General features: G+C 41.8%; 2 protein-coding genes across 3 annotated transcripts in view; one reads left to right on the top strand and one right to left on the bottom strand.

Annotated features, from left to right (window-relative positions):
- Window positions 1-1,167: 1,167 nt before the first annotated feature.
- LOC117600192 (uncharacterized) lies at window positions 1,168-2,601 on the bottom strand. 2 transcript variants are annotated; one of them, XM_034315259.2, is made up of 3 exons: window positions 1,952-2,601; window positions 1,774-1,894; window positions 1,168-1,657 (listed from the first exon to the last, which is right to left on the bottom strand). In XM_034315259.2, the coding sequence occupies exons 1-3, from the start codon at window positions 2,255-2,257 to the stop codon at window positions 1,365-1,367; spliced, it is 720 nt and encodes a 239-aa protein (XP_034171150.1). In that variant the 5' UTR covers window positions 2,258-2,601; the 3' UTR covers window positions 1,168-1,364. The 2 variants fall into 2 exon arrangements, with proteins under 2 accessions (XP_034171150.1, XP_034171151.1); XM_034315260.2 differs by having other exon boundaries at window positions 1,774-1,855; window positions 1,952-2,599.
- A 12,575-nt stretch (window positions 2,602-15,176) lies between these two features.
- Window positions 15,177-25,089, top strand: part of RhoGAP102A (Rho GTPase activating protein at 102A) — a 26,965-nt gene continuing 17,052 nt past the window's right edge. The window contains exon 1 of the mRNA XM_034316070.2: window positions 15,177-25,030. Coding sequence (XP_034171961.2) covers window positions 23,162-25,030 — 1,869 coding nt within the window. The 5' untranslated portion in view covers window positions 15,177-23,161. The remainder of the gene's footprint in view (window positions 25,031-25,089) is intronic.

Below are 25,089 nucleotides of genomic sequence, written 5' to 3'. Positions count from 1 at the left end.
AAGAAGTACAAATTTATGTAACTAAAATTTCACCTACAGCAATAAAATTATGATTAACGAATGATCGAGCTTTATAATTTATGCAAAATATTTGAATAGGTAAACTGCGCATACCTATGAACTACCCGTACAGGACGCCCTCGACACGTCTTATTACTTCGGCATTCGCGAAACAAATGGCTTGAGCTTCCATGCCGACGAAAACCTGTCGTCTCTATTCGGTACTATTCGGTTCCGCTGTCGCCCGGTACCGAAGCACGTACGCGAAGTCTCATAATACATATTACGATGCTCAAGAAGAAAGGTTATTAAATTAAAAACAACAAATTGTGTGAAACAGTACTAAAAACATTCAATAATATTTAGGAACTTAACGATATAAAAGAGAAAATAATTCAGATTCTACTATTCCACTCTTATTGGCGATAATAAATTGGTTATAAACATTCATGACGAGAGCAAAAATTGTCAACTCACGTATTTTTGAAGAGAACGCCGAATTAATATCAAAGATCAAGAATTCAGACTTCTCTTCGATGCTTCTTTCTGTTTTTTGTACTTTTAACACACGATCGGCAATTTAATTTAATATTTGAAGATAATTTAACCTTACCTGTTGCAGACACGTGAAAAACGGATGAAGCTTCGGAGAGGACTAATGCACTACGCCACACTCCGCACACCTCACCTTTCAACGATGAATCTGATTGGTCGGAATGGAAGGACGCCATAATAGAATGACCAATCACAGATATTGGTAGAAACTTCGAATTGCTTAGAAACTTTAACATTAAAAGAACGAAAAGATTCGTTGAAAATTATCAACGCCATATTGAAATAAGGTTAAGATTACTTATTTCAATTTATAGCACCGAAATATAGGAAAGAAGATCGAGAAAAACATAAAATATTAATGGTATTTAATAAATTATCGTTATAAAAGCAGAATAAATAAGGAATATATTATTTTAATTCGTATCTATATCGTCAGCATAGTCAAAAACGAGGAAATCAATTATCGCAATTTATATCAATAAATTATTCGCGAATACTCGAATTCTGTATTGTTCTATTCAAATTAGTTTATTTTGATATAGTTATTTTGCTATTATATAATAACTAAATTATTGTTGTTGTAACTATCGAAATTTGTATAATTTTGTTTAATTATTTAATTGCACTTTTTAAATTACAATAATTTATTGGGACATCTATTAAACTTCATTATTTTAGAACTTTTATGCGTAAATACCCTGCAAATTTGTATTAATTAATTATCCTTTGTACGATACTGAGAAATAATTACTGTGTTTTAATTTAAGTATGACTTTCACGATTTGTAAGTTTATAAAATAAATAATTTTTCATAAGACAGCCGTTTCCCAGGCTGGTCCTTGTTTCTTTTTCTGATGAATTCTCGCTTTCAGAATTGCTTCACCTAGCCTACCGATATTATCTTGATACTCTGATCGCCAAGGTGGTAATCGCGTTTCTTGAGAATCTTCTTCCTCTTTCTTTACTGTTTTTTTCTTCGCAGCTTTCTGACCTTTATCTATATCATGCTTACGTTGATCAGCAGATCGCTGAAGATCTTGTTTGTCAGGTCGTTCGATAGCAGCACAATGTCCGGTGGGTGTATCAGTCATACTTTTAGCTCCTACAAGTATACGAATCTGGATTTACTACACTATACTAAAACCTTTCAGAAGAGCCATCCCACGATGCTGAAGGGTTGAAATGTCTCGAACAATGTTATGGTCGTCAAAACTGTACCTGACTCCGAATAATCCACCTGATAGGTCGTCTTCAGTCGATCCTCATCCACGCGTTTAATTATCTCCTCCACGGGGGCTTTCTGTAGAATTCCATATAGATTAGGATATTTCTCTTCCAACTGAAAGGAACGTTTCCACGTAACAAAATTGATGTGTTTCGATCACGAACGATATACCTTCTTCATATAGGCGCTCGGTTGGTCAAATTTCGTCGCCTCGGATTCCGCAGACGGCCCAGTTTTCGCAGGATACAATTTCGCATCCAAAAGACGTCCCATGGGACCGATTCTACTCCAATCTTGAGCATCTCCGCAAAGATTAATCACTTTTAATTCACGGGAACTCGATTTACAGAGACAAGAGGAGTCGGCTTCGCGAAGCGAAGATGGGGCGTGCCTCAATCTGGTGGAAGGCCAGACGTAATCTTTTTTATACGTTGAAAGATATTGGTCCATCCTGGTGCCTTTTATTTTTAACTGCATGAAACGTGGTTTTGCAGTTACAGAATTTTTACACCGGTAATTTTTATTTCATTGATCTGGAATTTATTCAAGTTTCTGCACTTGCATTGCTGTGTACAATCCATTTTTAGTCTTCTGTGCTAATTGTAAGATTTATCTCGGAAAAATCAGAATATCGAAGAGTAAATTGGTGAACTACGTCATGTTTTCCTGTTTTTCTTTTTCCTTAATTTGTACTATTTTGTAAAAGACATTTTGATGGATCTTAATGACTGAAGGTTACAGAACACCACGGAATTTCGTCGATTAAACGAAAGAATCCAAATTGCTAAGAGTGCGGCCACGTTCAGGCGTTTCATGTCTTTTCAAATTATTCAGCGCGCTTGTTTCTTTCATATTCCATATAATGTACTATTTTGCTTCGAATATATAATTACTCTGGTATAACAAATGGTTGTAACAGCAACCCGTCAGTTTAGTAATTTCGTCAGCTGAAACAAGCTATAGGACGGTTTTACAAGTTCTGCCTGGAGAATGGTCAAAAGGTAGAACGATTTTAAGTTGCAACGTCGACTGTGCAAGCAAACATTGTCCAATAAATAGTCATAGACCGATACTGTTCACGCGTTTACAATTGCAAACAAAGATGCCACGTATTAACACAAGATGGCACCGTCCGCTTGAGATTATTGCTTTTGGCTCGCTGCCACTGTCAATAAAAGCTATCCATTTTCCAGGTCAATATTTCAGTTTGACGTAGTCAATCGTCCGGTTGAGAAAGAAAAATGTATCACTTTCTACTAATTATCATTTCCTCTATACGTAACCCTTCACTTTTATTCAAAAATATTGCTCCTCCGAGAACGTAAAGTATATATAAAATGTTTGCAGCTACGTTGTAAGATATTTGTACGAATTTTTCCTTCTTCTTTTTTCATTTTTGCGTTTTGCATATTAGCGGCGATTCGTGTCTAATGGTTTTCACGGCATCAATCTTATTCTCATTCCTACTTTTTCATCGGCGATTGGCCGTGTTCCAACACCAACAGATAGTTCAATGTAGGGACTAGACATCGGCTGCAATTTACAGCGAATTCGCGCTCGCTTTATTTTCAGATTGTACATCAATTCCAAAGTTCGGTCACTCTCTTTCCGGAATCCGTGCTGTCTTCGATCAGGGGACACGATCGAGCGAATTCCATTCAGATTTCGTGTTCGCTTTATAAATCGTCAGACAAAGATATTCGACGTTCTTTATACAAGTATCTTCGATGCTTTTTATTATATTCCGAATATTCCAAATTAAAAATCACGATGGAAATAGATAGGAACGTCTACGCTTCCTCGTAAAACTGTTTCGATACATCGATGGTGAGATATATCACATTTGTAAGCTTACGCTTCACTTTATAATTAATAGGAGCTAATAGAATTACGTTTAAGTTTCTGTAATAAATTGTGCCAAATTAACAGCTACAAAATTGTGATTAATATACGAAGCAGTAGATCAAATAGGGAGAAGGATGGCGAAGAGCCACGTATTACACTATTAACCTTTCCTCTTCTCATTCATTTCATTCAAATTATCTTTCCATAATCTCTAGATTAAAAATTAACATAAAATTTTATTTATTCAGCCTCGTGTTTGAAACTGAACAATGGACGAATATTGTACGGTATCGAGTATGAGTTATCCCTTAAGAAAATAGCGATCCGAGGGAAAAAGACTCCAGTAATCAATGAAACACCGGGTTTAACGATACGATAATCGATGAAAATGCATCATTTTTCTTGTCTTCCTTCAATCTCTGGCAAAGCTTCCGTCCTGTAGGATGGAAAGCTCGAAAACGGACTGTACCGATGGTTGCTCTAAAGATATCGCTGCGTCCACGTCGCCAGGAATAGAACCGTGACGTTGTTCGTCGACGAGCGAACACCAACTCTCTGCTTCGCTGTACATCGACAGACAGCCAATGGGATACGCTTCGAGGTCGATGCCGAAGACGATCCTGGTGACTGGCAGCCTGTGAATCTCCTTTTCTCGTTGCCACTTCCTCGTTTTTCCCTCCGATCAAACAAGGTGACTCGAACGTTTTTTTACGAAACACTCCGCTCGTTATCTCATCTTTGATTTTCGAGAAACTGAATTTTTTCGAGAGCCACGATGAACCACCATGATTTATTACTGGGCTTTATGGGTATTATTAGAAATTTTGTCTGAACCATTAAATCTAGAATTATATTTTTTCAGGATTCTTTGAACAAACTTATGACTTGGAAACGATGAAAAATTCTGCAGTATCAAATTCGTTTTCTTAAAAAATTGAACGTTAACTCGATGTTAACAAAATTATTCTATTTATAGTAAATGAAGAATTATACTTTCCAAAAATCAAGTTACAAAATTTCAGGATAACAAAGTGTATTCCTCAGAGGAAGGAAAATTTTTGTAATTTGGAACAATGGATCAAATTCACGAGACGGTCGTGAACGGTGACAATAATTTATCGCCGAACTGTATTTCTTCGTCGTTCGTGCCACGTTTCTATGGCTGCAAGCTCGAAAGACGAACTCGAAAAGGGAACGAAAGAAAAAAGCAGGGAGGAACAACTGTGACCCCGTACAGAGTCGATAAAAATCGTTGACAAGATGTGCACCGTAAATTTCGTCCGGGAAAGAATTATTGTTCCCGGTTAAAGACAAGACAACAACGGATCTGACCAAAAGCAGCACGTGTACCCACGGGGTTGCAGAGAAACGTGGCGTTACTGACATTAAGTTACTTGTCTTTGCCTCTTCTTTTTTTCGAACTTCTGCATTCTTCGCGCGTATGACTCAACCAGAAGAGAAAAAGGATTGAATGAACTTGCGCGAAAACGTCGACTGATAAAAGAACCCGCTGACAAAGAAAGTGCCGCAGCATGTTGCAAATTAATCCGTGTATTATTTTCTACTTACCGAGAGGCTTTTAACCCCGAGACCCATCTGCTTGCCGCTGAAACGTTTGATCGTGTTGCTGGTACTTTAGAAATGAATGCAGTAAACGCAATTACCAAATGTTATTCGCCCTGTTCATTTTAAATACATATATATTTAATTTTCTACCAGAGGGAGTTGATTTAATATTTCAGACGAACAAGATGATTCAAGAAAATCGACAGACTGCTCCACTTCGATCCACTTCTTAATAGAAATCGTATTCCGAGTATGAGAACATCGTTAATCAGGCATGACGCATCTTCCAGAAGTCTGTGCAATTGGAAAACTAAAATCGTATAGGTAGAAGACAGATAGTGTCGGTCGACTGTCGCCTACTCATTTCTTGAACAGGAAGCAGACAAGCTTCATCGAAATAGCAGCAGGCCCATTAGCATTCGTTAGTGCGAAATCCTAGAACGTCACCGAAAAGTGACTACACGGTGCATGTGTATAGAACTAGTTCTAAGTTTATTAGAAAAAGAAAATAATTTTTTCCTCCATGATTATATTATTTAAAAAAATGAAAAGATCATTAACAGAAAAAATGAATGCAATCGTAAAATTACCTTTTCACAGTTCTTGTACTCATAATCACCCTGCGCAGAGTAGTTTGTCGATTAAAAACGTCGGCGAATCAGTTTCTCAGGAGACAAATTGTTCGGTCCTGGCATTAAATTAAAAATCATTCGTTTCATGGCGAGATAATGTGCGCCCGAGAACTGAATGTCTTATTAAATTTATACCGGCATTCACATTCCCGTCGGACGACGTAGCACCCAATTAAACGTTTGATATAGGGTGCCAGCCCCACCCCTCCGTGTTTTGACTTTACAACGGCACACGTCCACGATCCGCATACCCGCCACCGCGAACGGCAAAAATAATCCTCTTCTCGAGGGGGGGTGGAAATGAGAATTCGCGGAACTAACACGGTTTCTTCGCTCAAGCTGCCGTACAAAGCGTAAAATTACTGGCGCGAGTTAAGCCGGATCGTCGAGGCCGCCCTTTTTTCTTCGCCATTTTAACGTCATCGAGAGTCGTCCTTCCTTCTGAACGCTTTATCGTCCTCCCGCGGACCTGCTACCCTCATTCGTTTTCACGGCAACTTTATGCTTGCTTTGCTTTACAAATTCTGGGTGAATTTTTAAAAAGAAAAATACCCCTATTAGATACTTGAAAAATAAGAAAAATACTTAATATTTTTAAATATAAATTCCTCTGTTTATTTCAATGAAATATTTATATTATTCGTGTTTTCGAATTTACGGTAGAATTTAAATACGTAACAAGAAAAGTTGATTTAAAGAAACGAGGGAGAATCAGGGATTTCAGCATAAAGTACAGAGGATCGTGGAGGTCTTTTCGCGGGACGTAAAGTGACTGTTCTGTATCGTTACGGACGTTTGTACCGTCAAATTAATTCCTCGTGATTCTTGTTTTTCCTTTCTCTTTCTTTCGTGTTTTTTACTGTCACGCGTGATTTTCCAGGGATTCATGTTTACGTATAAACATTAGCTAAACATTGCTCACCATTTATTTAATTTTTCCTATATATGATAATTATTAATGTTAACGATAAATCTACCAAGGGGATCAAAATAAAACATCAATACTGTTATTAATAGCGTTATTAATCAGCGTTAGTCATCGATGATTCCCACGTCAGCGAACGCATTATTTCTGAATTTATCTATGAATTATGGTACATCCTGACGTACACATGTATACTTATTTGCGCGAACATCAAAACATTGCCCAGAAACTACTTAATCGTTGTCAAAATATTTCCAGACTTCAAAGACGATTTTAGAACGTCCACCGTTTCACAAAACCTTTCGGTTTCCCACAACTACCGATTCATTCCATGGGACGAACTGATTCAGCAATCCTTTGTTCACCGAAAACTCTTTGGTAGATGTTAGGGCTACGGTTCAAAATCCCGAGAACACGAGTTTCGAAGTGGCTGTCACACCTCCGTTTTCGGATTTCCTCGAACTTCCAGCACTTTGAATAGGCGCGACGTTTATTAGCCTCCTTTCAAAATCTTCTCGCCTAACAGCGAAAAATATATGTATATATATTCGAAGAATAATAAATTCTTGCAAAACTAGGGTTATTGTCTGAACAACGATCAAAGTCACGGGCGAAGAAGAAACGCGTTTAGAGGAAACGAAGCTTTTCATTTTCGAACAGAGTTTCGAGGTAATTCGTAGATAATTATTTTCACGGGTAAATCAGATTAAGCAAACCGCTGGAAATTGTGACTCTGAAAACAAGATTTCGTCAATGTTAAAACTACAACTTGGCAGTGAACTTAACTAATCTAATGAAAAATTAATACAACCGAGCGTTCGCCTAATTAACGCGACCGCCGCGCGGCGCTCTGCACGATTTTTCAATTCAATTAGCCGTGAGTTGGTCGACAAACGAACCAAGATCCCGTTACACCGTACGAAAGCTGCCAAAATCCTCGTTAGTAATCTGCTAGTTAAAGCGAACGCGTTGACGAACGTTGAACGCGCGTCGATTTCACGCTTGCACCCTTGAGGGAGAGGCTCACCTGTAACCGCGGACCGGCTCATAATACCGGTGTTCGTTATTTATACAGTCGTGACATTTTCCGATCTCGAGAGCAGTCTCGAATTTGCCGACAAGTTGACGGTTCTCGTGTTATGTCGCGCGCCTCATCTGCCAAGAAGTCCGCAAACGCGGTGCCAGTTTGCACGAGATAACGCGTAGCGGGCGTACCAACCGACTGCTCGCTTATAGAACACTATTTCTATATTCCCATTATAATTAGACTGCCTCTAAATATGGACGTTCAAAAGCGAGTACCACGCGCGTAACACAGGTATTCGCGTGACTAGTGAAATTCGTTGGTTAAAACGTGCTCGTTAGGGCGACTGAACTTGATCATCGCTAGTACACGCGAATATTATCGTCTTTATCTTTTCATCGTATCTTATCTAGATATAATCGGGAACAAAAATAAGTGGACACTGTTTAAAACAGAATATCTCAATTAAAATTGGACCAAATAAAATTAATAGAAATTAATTTATCAAAATTATGCGCTTCTATCGTTTTAAAAAATTGCAATTTGTTGAAATCCTGAAAAAAAGTAGTGAAAGGTAATTTTTATGCGAGTCTATAATGAAAATTTAAAATATGTCTTTCGTAGATTCAAATATGTTATGTGTATGCTGAAAATTAAATCGCGACTTTTCACCAAAAATCATAACTAATCACGTTCTTAAATGAAAAGTCGCGATTTTTAATCCCCGACTGTATTTCTTATCCGATGGATTTCTATCGGTGTGTTTTGACGTGTACAATAGTTAGTAATTTTTCGAGTGTCCTTGTTAGAGTTCGTGGATCGAAGTTCTACTTTCACCTTTCTATTACGTTGCGGGCAAACGATCCTAAAAATTAGCCGCAATTTGTAGAATCACGCGGCCATCGTCAACTTGACACTCGTCACGTTTCGTCGCGTGAATCTGAGTGAGACCTGCCAAGAAACCCGATGACACAGTACCTATCGGTACAGCGTTCGACTAGCGAGACTCGTTGGTACGTAGCTACCATGTGGGTCATTATTTTTACCTTCGATCCACTACCGTGTCGATGAAACAACAGATGATTCTTTTAAAATTTTCTAACAAGAAATCCACCTACGTCCAGTTGTTCTACTATAATAAATCAAATTGTTCGAGCTCGAGAAAGCCCTTTCTCAACCGCATCACCCTTTCCCCGAGCGCGTAAATAGGGAAAAAATAAAGGTTCTGGGTAACCCTTGCTCCGGTGTTTCCATGGAAGCAAGGGGACGGTGTTCGGTTGACACTTGCCGTGGTTTGCCAAGAAGCCCGATTACACGGTACCGACTCTCGGCGTTAAACAACGAGCGTGTCGCAGGATGGTCGTACGTGTTGGAAGGACAGCGGTTTTAAAATAAACTCGCGAGAGTCCCAGCGCTCTGGCAATGGCTATCGGTCGCGAGCAGTCGGTGCGCGCTCTCCCTTTCAGCAGTCGTTGATCGTGCACCGTCCTCGCAACATAGCCGTTCTCCTGCTCGTGTGCTGGTGATGCTGGTGGTCGCGGTTCGCTGCCAGTAGACGGACGCATTAACGGAGGAGGCGTCGTAGTTACGATACGCGTCGCGGGGCCGTCCGCTGGTGCACCGATTGCAACCATCGTTCTCCGTTCTCCAATTCGCACCGGTCTAACGCGAACCGTGTGTTTGTGCCAGGTGACACGTGGGTGCCGGTCTTAAGGTCGCGCGTTATGCCCGCCGCCAGGACACCGATTGGATCCCCCCGTTGGATGATTTATTAAGCCAGTTCTGGAATAAGGTACGGCCACGGTGTGTCGCGTTTGACATAGCGTCGCGTTACGCGGCTTACTCGCTGTGCGTGCGATATACGGTTACAGAAGGTGATTTCCTTGAAAGGATACTCGTATCAGGTGTGGCCACGCGTGCGACACTAGTGTTCGCGTAAAAATAGAGGTAATCAGCGCCGGCTCGAACGGAACGCTAGGTCTCGAGCTTTTCCGATCCATGTCCCACCGTTCGATCTAGACAGTATGTCGCCGAACGGCGACTGTATTTCGTGCGAAATTCACTGGTACAACGGGGTAACCTGAGAACCAGACCCCCGATGTTTAGACTTTCACGATATTTCGATGCTGGTAGGGAAACGAGCGGCGCGAAAGACGAGAAGCTTGTAACGCAAGAGTAACAATGCATCGCCGTTATTATGCATCCTGTGTATTAATGCAGTATGATATTAGGGAGGCGTGAGTTTGTACACAAAGGCAGGGCTGGTAGAAACGTCCGATCAAAAGGGGCAATGTTTCCAGTAGCACTTCATTAAACGGTGCGCGCAAGCGTGTTTTTCTGTCGAAAACCATCCCTTCGCGTTTGCTTTGTCTCGACGTTATATTAACTCGTCCGAACAGCGGAATTCCCGCGTGTTTTCGCGTTAATGGGAACGCAGCAGGAGCATCGGCCAGAAAGATTTCGCGTAGTTTAAAGGATTCATTAATCGTTAGCCGACTGTTAGCCTTGATAAATTTCATGGAACTTCGCCGTGCGTGTTCCGACAATTGTATATTGTTCTATTCTCACCGTCTTCCTGCGCTCCGCTATTACTTTACCACTCTCTTATGCACTTTGTTTTTCTAATTTATATCGAACGGACCAACTTTAAACGCTGCCCTGCAAGAAAGTTGCAACAAATTGAATCGCGCATGGAGTATCCTGTTACACACGGTGTCTGACCGCAAATATTTAAATTACAGGAAACGGTGGTGAACGATAGTCGCTTTTCAGCGGCGGTACCGATCGACAGAGAAGTTGTGACTCGTGTCGAGAGTATCGACAAGTGCTTCGTTTCCGATACGGCGAGGCGCGGGATCGAAAGTGGTCGAGGTGATCTTTCATCAGTGAATCCCTGAAGCGAATGTAGTGGAGAAAGTGGTTGAAGCCAGTGCATGGTCAGACGGGGAGTGATCGATCGTCCAAGCGGTTTTAACTTTCCCTTAGACGGATAAAAGTGTATTCAAGTGGTTGAAAAAGAAAATTATTCGAGCCGATTGAAATAATGTGAGGATCGGTGCAGATGTCTGGTGTTAGCTGGATGGAAACGGAGCCACGATATTCCACAACCTGGTATTCGAACATCGACGTGGCACTAATGGGAATTCAAAGCACCGCTCAGTTCGTCGAGAAGTACCACCATATTATCGGTGAGATAGTACTTCTAATTTCTTCTTTGGATACAGTTCCGTGTTTCATCGCCTCCAAAATAGGACAATATTTGCATCTGAGCCTAGTCTCAGGTTGCGCAAATGGAAAAGGTCGAGAGAGGAAATGCGATTATGCCTTAACCTATACGCTACTGAACCGCTATTATAAATAGGAACTTTAAACTTCCTTTTAAGTAAAAAATACAAAAATTCAACCGATTATAACTTTCTCATTATTCGTTTGCGCAACCTGGGACTAGGCTCATTCGATAGGACTCGTCGAGATCTATCAGAGGACATAACTTAATTTTTGTTCTACGGCCGGTGAAACATGGAACTGCAGCCTCTTTTTTTTAATTATAATATCATTCACGAGGAGAAGGAGAAACTGTAAAAAAAAATATATATGTACATATATTATCGTGGTGTGCACGTGTTGTATCGTTACATATTTTCCAAGTGCAGAGGTTGCAAGATCTTGGTATAATTTCCACGGGCGCGATAAATCTGCCAAGTTGAATGTAGTTCCGCGTTGAAAACTTCGGTCACCGGCGCGCATGTACCAGTGAAATAAAACCGATCGTCTTGCATACGCAAGCGAGGCCCGTTTACACCAACAACGCGGATTTATTTATGAAAATGTTATAATTTCGTGCACTTTTCACCGGGCCGTTTTACACGCGTTTTACGCGTCGTCGTAAAGTTATATACGGAGCGGGGGTAATAAGAAAACTCCACTTAATTATTGCAACGCGATCATCGTTTTGCTCCTCCATGCTTCTTCGTGTTTAATTTTTATCTACATCGTTATTTATGTATTTTGACGTTTAACGCGTTGTACGACGCATGAGTTATTGATCGTTTACTCTGTTTATTGGCATCAGAATCGTAACGCGTCGACTGCCGCGAGTTTTAAAAAATCATAATCGGTTTTATATCACTATTATCGATATTACTTAAATAGCGATTTTAATTAAAAATCATTTGTAAAATCCTGTAGATGTTACATAGCAGCACAAATTTTTTTAAGAATTCTTTAAATCACTCGATGATTTGCCGTGAACGATTGAACTTTGAATTGTAATTATCTATAATTAGGCGTTGCCATGAAATTACATTAGTCATGTACCGTAAGTTTCACGCAGCATAAAACGTGTTAACGCTGGAACTACCGGATCTCGGCGTATACTTACTTTCAACTTAAAAATAAAGTAGACAAATAAATAAATAAAGAATGAAGCATATACTAGTATATACAATTCTTTATCTCAACAAAAGTGAACATACGTTTCAACAAAGCATCTCAATAAATTCAGCAATTTAAAATAAGAATTCTAAAGCCAGTCATTTTGGTGATATGCTAATTATAATGTCAAAGTATTTCACAGTTTCTTCTTCTTCATCTAAGTTTAATAATTATTATTAGGTTATCCTAAAAGTTCATGTCTTTTACATAACGAACTTTTAGAATGATCTAATAGTAGGTATCGTATGTTAGAAAGTAATTTTTATCGTAGAACTTATAGACTTGTATAATCTTGTATGCGCCCGGTTGTTGACCGGCGTTTGGAACCGTGTTACCATTTATCCCGAGACGATCTTTGATCATCCCTCTTTCCTTCTACAGAGTCATTTAGAAATGATGCGTAGCGATGAATGTAAGCACAAAGAGAGGATGTTCGCCAACGCGAGTTGTCCTTTTCCTTCTTACACTCTCTGTCTTTCAATTTCTCAAGCAGCTCGCCACTTTGACAGTGGTGAATCGTCGTTTTTGTAGTAGCCTCTTGTAAATTCGTAAATCAAACGTCAGCCCGATAAAAGCTCATTTTCGGTGGAACCGTTGAAACTAAAGCAATGTACTGCTTTTCGGATAAATGTTGAGACTCTGATCACCGAAGGTCTAATTGCGTCTTGAAAAAAAAATAATTAACACTTTATCTACCGGAAGCCTATTAATAAGCTTTTTGACGGTATCGGCTGTTGAAGAAAATGGTTTGATTATTATAAATTCATATATAACTCAGTTAGATATATACTTTAATTAAGAGGAAATTGAAAAGAAAGGTTACACCTTTTAATCTTTAGTTATTGTTAATTATAAAGTGGCAGCGCATATCTATTTTATTTATAGCCGCTGGGATAATGCGTTAATAATCTTTCATTGGAAATTGGCGAAAGATACAAATTTTCATCCCTGCTGAACAATTCAGAAGATTAGAAATCCCACGCTTTGTTAGTTAGCGGTTTCTGTAACCATTGACGAAAGGTGATCGACAGTTGGACAGCGATCGGGGTGGGGTCTCTCTGTATATATTTAAAACCGTTTCGTCAGTGATTTTCCCGGGCTGTCTGAAATACGTCGGCGGGAACTTACTCGCCGTTCGATAATTCATCGACCGTACGAATGGTCGTTTCCTTGGTGTAGATACTAGTTTGCTGTCGCTTCGCGTGCCACGCGATTTCGTCCTTGCCTTTTTCACGATGATGCACCGTGGCTAATGAGAAAAATCGATCGCGCTCGTAATTCGCCTGTTTATTGATAGCGTGAGGCTTCGTCCAACCAGCCACGACGTTATTTTTAGGAGAGCCTTTTTCAAATATACCTTTCGCTTCGTTTCGCGTGTTACGGAAACACACCCTTTCGTCTTGATACGCTTTACTTACGATCAAAACAATAGGGAGGGAACCGATTGAAGTCGAGCAAACAGGCGGCTATTACTTTCCAGGGATCGTTTGATAGTTGAGCTGATTTTAATTAAAAATAAGCAGGGGTCGTCAGTGTTTTCTTGTTAAATATTGAAACCTGATTCTTTTTCCTTTTTTTCTTCAGCTTTCCTGGCATCTTTCTATGGATAATAAGAATTTTATTAAAAAAAGAAATTTAGTTAGAAAAAGAGCCGAAGACCACAGCAAGGTTAATAGATAGTACACCGGTTTCGTGCATAGACCCTGAGCAATCGTTTTCATGGATTTTTGCCAGCTAACGTGGATTGAGCCCGTGTCTGTTCGTATATGTATTCATGCTCGCATGAAATGTCCGCGCGTGTATGAGCGGGTTACTCGTACGATACGTCAAGGAAAATTTCGTAGTTGACAGTTGCTTGCCTACGTCACTACTTTGAAATAATACGGCTGAGAAACGAGGGCCACCGCGAATAACTCGTTTCCGTGAATTTTCTTCGTTAATGCTTCAAACGATTGTCGGCTCGTATTCAGATGTTGGATTATCACGATAGACGATTCGACGAGAAGAAAGGGTTCTAACAGAGAAATAAGATTTACATTTCATAGCATGAAACAGACGTATAGCATAACGATTATACTACCTAATTAATTAAGTAAAAAATGAAAAAAGTTTCTAATGATTTGGGTGATGAATTTCTGTGGTCACCCACATATGGATGACGCGGCAGTCAAAGTATTAATTAAAATTTTATTCTATGTACATTCGCATGACTCACGAGTATTATTTGATTAATTTTCATTGTTAATTTTAGAAGATATTTAAAAATAAAAAGTAAAAGATTATTAGTAGGATCTAAAGAGAAGGCATCCATTTGTAGATGAAAGTAACTTTAATTTATCTTTTTCTCAATGATTGACATTACGAACCTAAATCACTTTCAAAAAATGACTCATACAGAACAAAATTCACCGAATCTACACGACGGTTCTTGAAAAAATCCTACACGTAACTCGGATGAAAAAGCACTCGGGGCGCAGAGCACGTGCAGCCTAAATTCAACAGCCTCTGAGCTGTTCGATTTGCGGACGAAAAGCAGATTTATCATCTCAGCGAGAGTTCGAACAGCTTTGGATTCGATCAGCGATGCACGCGGCAACGATAATGCTTAATAAAACCGGCCTTGACTATTTTCGAACGATCTAAATATTTTTCTGTCGTTATCCGTCATTTCTTCAACGCGCTAGCTCTTCGCGATCCATCCTTCTCTTAGCGCGTCTAGTAATTAGTTAACCGTATCGCGATACTCGATGAAATACAACGAGACCCGACGACCAGTTATTACAACTCCTTTTCGTCGTTTCCTGAACTTCTGCCAAATAATCGTAAATCGTAAATGCAACGACGGTACACGTGTCACAAGAATGCAGATCGCGTACGCGCAAACACGAATTCATCATATTCGTGTTTTCTTTTCTTTTCTCCAGACTCTTCGTCGATGTTTCAGTAGGATGAAAATATTTTTCTGATATTCGAAAGTGATATGATTTTTATTTGAAATATCAGAAAATATTTTTCTGATATCCGAAAGTGATATGATCTTTATTTGAAATATCAGAAAATATTTTTCAATCGTTGAATAAGTCCTGTTTTTATCGCTCCTCGAAGAGCTCGTATATGCATAATTACAGCATCCGTAATGATACAGCAATAATACAGCGTGTATCGTGAATTGAAAACATATTGCGTGACGGGGGACAAGGTAACACAGGTAAAAAAGCGAGTATCCGTCGACGGGTAGATTAGTTCGAGCGAATTATTGGCATCGTATCGGTGTCAATGAGTAACACGTTCGCGACGATGCTTCTCGTGATAAATCGAACAGGCTTTCTCATAATCCCGCGACAAACATGAGATCGATATACATATACTTGTAGCACGTAGTATTTGGCGCGGATCCTCGTTCCGCTTGCGTGTACCAACCAACTGGTTGGCATACGCCGAAACCACGCCGCATTATCCATAAATAAGTGGTATCCGCTTCGAATGAAGCGCGTAAACGCGACCACAGGTAGACGGGATTATTGCTTCAATGGTATCTGTTTCTCGTACGTTCGAGAAACGTATGCACTCGAGGAAAGGCTAAAGGCCTACCCGAGTCTTTAGGATCTCTTTCCACGTATTACATACCAAGTTGCGGAACGTGGGGAACAGAAGGAAGAACGGGGTCACGCACACGTGTCGTGACACGAACGTCGTTTCTTGAACGGCTTCATGGCTAGACGCGCGAACGAGACGGCCCGTAGCAACTATTAACGCGTACGGGGTCACCGATGACCGGTACCATCAGTTTCAATTATTTAATCAAGTGAAAAATGGAAAAAGCGATTTTTACAACAGCAATCAAAGTATCAACGTTCTGACTGCCGCGGGTATAAGCACTGACGAGTTTTACGGATTTAATGTGCCTAATTGAATAATTAACACGTTGAACGCCACAGTGAAATTGGGTATTTTTTGTGGGACGTATTAAAGCTCTAATTACTAAGAATAGTAATAATTAATTTTCAAATTTCAAGCTTTCTATTTGGCATTTCACATTATTTGTACCATAGCAATAGTACTTAAAATAATGTTTTTCTATTGTTTTCTTTTAATTATCCAGGCGTGTATAAGTGACTCCCATGGCGTTCAACGTGTTAACGCGTTAATTGCTGTAGATTTTTTATGGACTTTTCTAATTGAATATGCTTATTTGTTACAATGGGGGTTGAAATTAAAATTGTTGGTTATTTAATATTGCAAATGAGTCCACGTGTTATTTGATATAATAGAAGAAAAATTCCGGCTATTATCTCGGTCTCGAATGGGTTAATCTTGCACGAGACACCATGCATTTAATGGGACAGAACCTTGAGGCTTAATTAGCCGCGTGCTCGTTGCTTGGTATTAATCATTCGTTCGGTAAATCACTCGTATCAATGTTGGAAATGGCCAGTGTTTCGGCTATTTTCGACGGACAGTCTGCCGGATCGGTTTTATTTCACCTTCTCGGAAGAAATTTTCATCGTAATCCCGAGCTTTTCCCCGTCAATCTAGCCTGGTAAAACCGCGCTGCCATGATCGAAGAGTTTCACAGGTTTCCTAGAAGGAGACGCGTGTTTCTACTCGGTTTTGTTAGGATAGAGATTCCGTGAATTTCACGGGCAATTTTTATTTATGACAAAGAAGAAAGGTAGCAATCGTGACAAGTGAAATAAGCCGTTACTTATTGTTAGTCTAGATCTGACTGCGCTTTGATCGACGAGAATAAAGATCCTTTCAAATTTATCAAACGGTATACATATAACGCATATCACACTTTTCTGAACATTAAAATTTGATTGATTCAATTTATAAGAAATAACGTTAGAAAATGAATGTTAATGCAGTCGGTACAGTTCCTATTCTAAATTCGTGCATGACATAGCACCGATGTTACTGCATGACATAATACCGAAGCTAATGGCACGAAACGTTACCATTGCTTGCAGCGCTCTTTAAGATCTAGCTCAGGATGTAGTTGATTGAACAAGTATATGTTAGATGATCATAGATTCTTGTTTTTTTTCTAAATTATAATTTTTCTTAATTTTTCAAAATATACCATCGATAAATCGGCGATGATTGATCAAGTCTTCTTTTAAATTTAAATCTCCATTCGGTAAATGAGAAAACTTTTCTATCGGTACAAAGAAAATTCCTTTATACAATTACTCGTATATTTTCTCTAATTATGCAATTAAATTACCCCCGTGGAAGTACGACCCGTTAGTCACCGATGACCGATACGGCAGCAGCCCGGTAAAGGGTTAACATCTCGCGGACGAGGAGCAGTATCGATGCCGGGAAAACTAGTGATTTCCCTTAGCTTGCAAGCATAGCTGCCACCTGACGAGCTTTCGGTAAAATAGACCGTTGTCCGTATAGTGGCGACTCCCGTCGGTTTCGTTCGAAACGATGAAAAGCTCGAAGCTTTTCAGCCAGCAAAGCTCCGCGAAGTCGCACGCGACGAACGAACGGGCAAAATTACCGGCGCGGCGCGTGCGACGACCTTGCGATATTCTTGCGTACCGCTAAAAATAATTTGCACATTTTATAATACGACCGGCAAGGACTGACCGACCAGCCGATCGTCGATCGTTTTCTCCACGGCATATTTCGAAAAATTCGTACCACCCGATCGCTCGTTAAACAACGACGAGACTTTTCGTCGTCGATCCGACGGGGATTTTCACGATTAATCGCGATCGATCCTTGTTGAAATAAGAAATAAATAATCGAGAGTACAAATAAGCAGGAACCGATCGTTGGGTCTGCAGAGATTCTAAATATTGACGGAGGAGATGAATCGCTATACTGGCAAACGATTGTTCGACGATGTTATATAATATCGATATATTGCCGTATTTTGGGGGAAAATTGATTTTCATTGGTATTCGAAAACGGGATAATTATCGATACGATCGCCAGGTGACATTCGAAGTTGCGACTAAATATCTCGCGCAGCTACTCGACTCCCATCTAATTGTATTGCCATTAATCTAAGAGACGTTTTATTTTTGGCTTATGCTCTCATCCAGACGATTCGATATACGATCCCCGCTGTTGCAAAGCATTAATTTAATTATTTTATTTCGCAGTCACGCTTATTTTAGCCGTCGATTTCGCTTGTCTAAATTTCAATCTTATATAGACACTTTCATATACATTTATATCATTCCCTATCGAAGGTTCGATACCTTTGAAAATGTCATCTTCCATTTTTCAGAACTCGAAATTACTCGATTTGATAGAGATTCAATGTTACAACAATTTTCAATAATTTCAATGATTTGAAATAACGAAATTGCTCTTCTGGCTAATTCTGATTGGCGATTAGATGCCAGTACCGTTCGTTTCTTTTGAGAGGACCAGTAGAATACCGGGATTCGCACGATGTATACGCGGCACAGACCAAGTGGTGGCGATCATGTGAGCACCAGAACAGAATTAACACGAAGGGGGGCCAATCCGGTATTTTTGGCGCGATTGTCCGGCGAAAAATAGATTCGTATGGCGGTTCGGATTAAAAGACGCCACTGGGACGATTATTCTGGCGCTGTTACGCTACCCGTGTCCTTCCGTAATTCTTTCTCTCTCGCACCTTCGTCTTTCTCACCTTAGTTTTGTCCATTTTAATTCACTTTTTATTCAATCATTTGAAAACGTACAGCAACGCTCTTCGCTACCGTCATTCTCATTTTCATATATTTTTAGCGATGGTTCATCGTGGTTATCAATCTCGAATGCCAGGATTCGAACGTGCTCATTAAAATCGTTGCGTAATTCCGAATCGCAATGTAACACACCTTCGTCGCTGGATAAGTATCAAGGTTTCCAAGGTAGCCGAATCTTTGGGTATCCAAGCCACTCGGTATTCAACTCTTGCCCGAGAAGTGTATATTTATTCTTGCCGCTTACTTTTTACGCTTGAAACTCTAAATATTATCGCGTTGGGATTTGCGTATATACACTTTTTCATTGGTTTGACGTTAGAAACACACTCCCTCCCCTTTAATTCTCGAAACGTAATTGATTAAAAATCCTTCGTAATGACCCGAAGCTCGCTAAACATTCTTTGTACCGATACCGGTGTATTCTTTCCATCGAGACATTTCGAAAAAAAAAAAAAAAAGGAAAAAGAAAAATGGTTTGATGGATTTATGATTCTTTCTCGTCTGAAAGAACAGATACTTTTACGATCAGTTGACTGACGGTGGAATGAATCGACGTGTCACGAGGTTGCGATCGCGCGACATTCCGCTGTTTGTTATGCCGGCGGAGACTCACGTGGCGATGCAAATGATTTTAAATAGGCCTGGCCGAGAGTTCGCTCGAAATAGCGACAATCAGTCGATGACATTACGCGTCGCTCTCTTCATGACGGCAGGTTCGACATCGGTCATCAGCCAACTCATCCCAGTGGATCGTCATCGATCGATGACGAGCAGAGAGCTTCTGCGTCTTGCGATCAACGACTCGTACTCTACTTTCATTCATGAACGTCCGCTATCTTGTACGAAACGTTCTTCCTATCGGAGCATTTCAGTTATGTAAACTGAATCGACAGACGAGGCTATTGATTTTCTCGAGCGCAATTGTTAAAACGAGAATACGCGATTTTTCCTGATGAATGGGAAATGAAATTTTCGTGAGTTACAGAGTAATTGGTATCACCGATCAAATACGAAACGTTATTTCATCAAACGTGACAGATAGATAGCCAGTTTTATTATAGGGGTGTTCAATATTGACGTTTTATCATGACAGTAGTAAATCTCACATACTGGTAGCTCAGCACGTTCTTTTTTCCTTTGCGAATTCACCCTCGGAGAATTACGAATAATCGGCAGGATTATATTCGCTTCGGAGGAGATTCAAGAGGATAGGTTTTATTTAAATTGCTATTCAAGACGACTTCTCAAGAGGAATACCTAAAAATTTGCAAAATCATTCGAACAATTTTTCCTATTCCGAAGGACACAAACAATCTTTTAGGAATATTTGCATAGAAATGGCCGCTTAGGTCCGCGAAACCCGCTTTCTTAACGATAAGAAACTTTCGAAACGCGCGGACAAGTACAGATAAGATTCCCCGGCAGACGCCTCGGCGTCTTGAGTAGAAATACGAACATAAACGCTGAAGATAGCGTTGTCGCGATAATTCGCACCTTTGTCGATTTTTTATCAAATTCCAACTCGATCAACCTATTTGATTAAAAAAATGTTCATAATTTTATCATTTCTTTTCGCGAAACGACGGATCGAATTTCACACAGAACACGGATTAATCATCGAACTCGCTATTGATTCTTCGTCAGCTTTCATATTTTTTTTTTGGAGCGAACCATTCACAGGTTAGAAATTCGGAGCGCAATCATCAATAAATCAGTCAGCAATTTTCCGGGCGAAAAAATAGTCTCGGCAGAGCTAGTCGGCCCCTGATTTACGATCGCCATATAGCAGAGACCAGGGTGTGGTCTGACTTGCATTAGAGAATGAGTCTCGAAATAGTCCCGGACGTGGAATATATCCCCCGGAATATTAGGCAATGCCCCCATAGCAATTTTTACGTCAATGGTTGCGCGCGGTACAAAGAAATGTCCCACATTTTCACTTCCGCCAACGTTGAGTAATCGATGCTCCCTTAACCTTCCTCTTGCATCTCTGAAATTCTTTTCTCAACTTTCGTATTTCTCTTCTTTGTTTGCCACTCCCCTCTCTCAACCATTTTTCTCTCCAACTTTTCCTTCCAAACGAAATTGTACGTCGTCGATCGGTTGGAAGGATCCTTTCGCAACGCGCACTGCTAGATTACTCTCGAAGCACGTAATTTCGAATGCAACGAGACAAAAGTTTGCGGCAGAGTTGCTTGAACCGACGAATTTAGACGTTGCACGTCCGCCAGGAATTTCTTCTTACCGTTTGGCAAAGAAAATTGATATTGCCGACAGAATCTCCTCGATTCGAAAGAGTTCGCCATCCTGAGCGTTGATATCGAACGAATTACACAACGAGACCGGATCTCTACATAACTTTCCCGTAAGATTATCATGACAACCCTTCGTTCCGCTCCGATATATCTTCAGACGTCGTCGACTTTCCCCGACGGCCAGTTCGTCTGGCAGCGATTCTTCATCACCGATCTCGAAGAAGAAACACACGCCTCGATACCGTCAGTTTTCCAAACCTTCCGATCTCTCTTCCTTCGCGGTCGTTATTCGCTAAAAGAACTACATATTTCCGACGCGTTCCGAAGCGACGTATCCGTTCCGTTCGGAAAATCTGGGAGGCTGTTACGAAGACACCGGGAGAACCGCGTCGCATTTTGTCGCGCCACTTCGCGCGTCGTTCGGCGAGGGTTAAAAAGCGTGCTCGCGTCGCGTTAGCGGTTGTCGATCGTTATAAACAAATGACGAAGGCGGGGAGGGGGGACTATCGTACTATGAGATACGCGACGGCTGGCTGCACGGAGACCTGGCTCGCCAGAAAGACGGCGTCGGTATTTGGCAAACGATGACAGCGTGGTCGAGACACCACCTCCGGCTGGTCTCTGCTCCCAGGAACCCTAGACCCAAGTCTCTGCGCCTCTTCCGTCCTATCTTCTCTCTATAATATCTTCCTCCTCCTCGTCTCTCTTCGTCTTCATCCTCGTATTCGCCTCTCGCTCCCCTTTTCTGTCTTTCGCATTCGCTGCTCTCTTCGCGTTAAGAGAGGCACGGAGAGAAGAGAAGGGGCAAAGACGCTTTTAGACACGGAGCGTCCACGAGCGTCGCGACGCCTTGAGAAGCAGTAGTCGCGTACCTTAGGCAGCTTCCACCTTGCCGGCTCGGCTCGCGGCCGTACGTAACGTGATTCTTCGCCACGTCTGCTCCGAAACATCCCCGCGATCGTGACGCGCTTCTTTGTCCACTCCAGGAACCCATATGTCGTATGGGAACAGAGATACGCGTGGTAGGATACCTTAAAGAAAGGGGAGCAAGGACGATCTCAGTGGTTCTCAATTGGAGAACAATCGGTGCTCGGTGGTAGCGATCTCTAACGTGAACCAGTTCACTTTGCCACAAGATTCGTGGATGCTTTTTCTGGATAAAATATAGACAATCGGTTACTGTTGTCTCGACAAAGTCGATCCTCGTGCTTGTCATGACGTAGAATGCGTGTCAATGAGAATCGCTCGAGAAGAGAGAGAGAGAGAGAGAGAGAGAGAAAGTGTGTCGCGCTGAGATTCGAGAGAAGGTGTAGAAAAAGGAGACAGTGGTCGGCTGAATTTCGCTGGCATCTGCGAAGTCTAAATTAATCTGGAGCCCGTTGTTGTTGAAATTACGAACGCGGGCCTGCTGTTGCTAGTCGGCGTAAAAACAGCGTACGCGGAATAAAACTTTCGTACGAGGAATAAAAATAAGCGTGATACTAAGAAGCAGGAGAGAATTGGATCGGTTTCTACTCGCGCATGGAAAGGACCGGTGATTTCCCAGTCTGGACGAACAAGTGGTCATTCGACACTTTGTATCTAGGAAAAACGCTAGATAACACTGGTCCGTTTGAATCTTTCTCTTCGTGCAGAAATAAGCGCGATTACGCTTTCTTCTAAATACACGCGTATCCTCGAGCTTGCATCCTTGATCGTTCTTCTTCGCTATCAGCCAGAAACTTCACAGTTATCGTTGCTGAAATAAAAAAAGAAAAAGAGTTCCTTCGAGGTGACAGGGTCAATAGTGCGAGAGTGAAGTGCCTGTTCTGTTAGATGAACGGTGGCTCGACAGCGAGCGCCGATGACATCGGTCGTGAGTGAATCTTCCGCAAGGTGTTCGGGAATGATATAAGTGTGTTCCGAGTGGACGACTGTTCGGGTCGTCGATCGTTGATCGTGTTCAGAGAGTAAAAACAATTCGACGAAAGTGGTTCGCGTGGCGAAGAAGGAAAAGGACGCGACGATGGCGGAGCGTCCTGGGGGTAGGAGACGTTCGCGTCGCGACAGCGTTGAAACGGGGGGTTCGATACGCGGCACGCCGCCTGCTTCTAGAGATCGAAGGACTAAACGATCGAGCAAACCGTCCAAGGAACGATGGTTGCTCACGAGAAAAACGTGGCGTTACATGGCGGATGCCGGGAGACGTTTGATCCCCGATGGTACGCACAATCGGCCCGAGGATATCCCCAAGATAGAGCAATACTTCCAGGAAGTATGCCAAAAAGAGCCGAGATTTTTGCTCTGGCGCAAGGCTTCTTATCCCGGAACCTTGGGTTTCCGCTCGCAAAGGCGTCGTAGGCAAATAAAAGGTGGCAGTTGTCGAACGAAAGCCAGCTCGGCCGACGAGGCGGACGACGTTAGAAATCCGCCTCAAAGTTTTCTTCTTCGAACAACGACAGCCGGCAAGTTCGACCTGGCCAAAGCGAAAAGGGAATGGTTGCTGGCGTCGGAAGGAGGCAGCACACCCTCGAGTCCTCTGGAGCACAGAAAGTTCCAACAGGAGGACGCCGAGACCAAAGCGTTGGCCGATATGTTACAAAAGTACCTGAACATGCAAAGTGACGTCGCTGGTACGACGAAATCGAGCGGAAGGTCGGATGTCTCCGGTCAGCTGGAGGGAAAAGAACCTTTCGATTATCAGAGTTTAATAGATAAACTTCAACAACACCTAGACCTGATTATCGCCCAGGCAAAACTCGAGGAATTATCGGTTCAACGAGCTTCCTCGGATAAGGAGAAAGTACCCAAGTCCATGCAACCGTATCAAGGGGATTACGTTCATAAATCGCTTCTGGAAACTATCGGTCGTTACTACAGTAAATCTACGACCAGGGAACACGTAATCTCGGATATTCTGACCGATCGAAAGCTCCTCGAGAAGCTGTACTTTGATCTGAGGTGCACCAGAGGCTTCAGAGGACCACGTGCTACCGGTGCTTACACCTCGCCGTCGAGCCGTTGGTGGACCCATCAACGCACCAGATTGCCGACCAAAGATTCCGAAGATTGGCTATCGGTCAGAAGGGATCCCGTTTCCCTGCCACCTCTGATAGCCGTACAAGAGCCCAGCACCGATCGTGGCCCCGTCGACGATTCCGTCCAAACGGACCCTATCCCTCGCGAAGTCCTCGATGCTATCCTCTTAGAGAAAGAGAAGGAGGAAATGTCGAAAGACACGCCGGTGCAAAAAGCCGGCGGTCGTAGAAGAAGTAGCGTAGACAACGACGACGTGTCACCCTCTGTCAGCGATACCATCAAGAGGTACCTTCGTATGGCACGGAAAAAGTCGATGGACGCTGACAAAGTGGACAGGTTCAAACGGGTGAATTACGACAGAAACTTGAGGAATATAAAGGCAAAAGGGGAGACTACGAAAGTTAGCGACGACGAGGGGAACAACAAAGGATGTCAAACCGACGACAACTGGGCCGTTAATTACAGAGAAATGTCCTCTATGGAGAATCCTTGCGAAAATCTGTCGGACGCCGACACAACCACTTCGCCACCGAGTAGAAACGCGAGCTCGAGGAGCAGCATCGACGCTGGCCTCGGCTCGGAAGAACCACTAACCCCGAAACACCATCATCAATCCTTCCTTTCCCATCTCCTGCACGGTTCCAACGCACACAAGGATAAACCCCACTCGGCACCCGGTTCACCGGCACTCACGTCATCGTCCACCAATTCCGCAGGTGGCACAGCGATGCAGAAGAGCAAGTCCTCGAGCAGCGTGGTACATCACGGCAGCCGGTTGGTGGCCAAGAAAATCTGGAAGTCCAGGAGTAAGAGCACCTCGAGGGCGTCCAATCAACCCTCCGTATGGACACCTCAGGTGAGTTCTTTTGCACTTTCATCGTTGCTTTAGTTTTTCTTTCATTTTCTTTTTTCTTT

Source organism: Osmia lignaria, chromosome 15 (assembly GCF_051020975.1).
Source record: "Osmia lignaria lignaria isolate PbOS001 chromosome 15, iyOsmLign1, whole genome shotgun sequence".
Classification (NCBI taxonomy): domain Eukaryota; kingdom Metazoa; phylum Arthropoda; class Insecta; order Hymenoptera; family Megachilidae; genus Osmia; species Osmia lignaria.
The sequence above is the reverse complement of the archived record's forward strand: the minus strand, read 5'-3'. Positions and strand labels throughout refer to the sequence as shown.

What these genes read in the sequence shown, in the direction of transcription:
- LOC117600192 (XM_034315259.2), bottom strand. Translation starts at nt 2,257, where the DNA reads ATGCAGTTAAAAATAAAAGGCACCAGGATGGACCAATATCTTTCAACG. An exon ending in CGAGCGCCTATATGAAGAAG is followed by an intron (nt 1,895 to 1,951) that starts GTATATCGTTCG and finishes CGTTCCTTTCAG; the next exon opens with TTGGAAGAGAAATATCCTAA. An exon ending in GGTGGATTATTCGGAGTCAG is followed by an intron (nt 1,658 to 1,773) that starts GTACAGTTTTGA and finishes GTATACTTGTAG; the next exon opens with GAGCTAAAAGTATGACTGAT.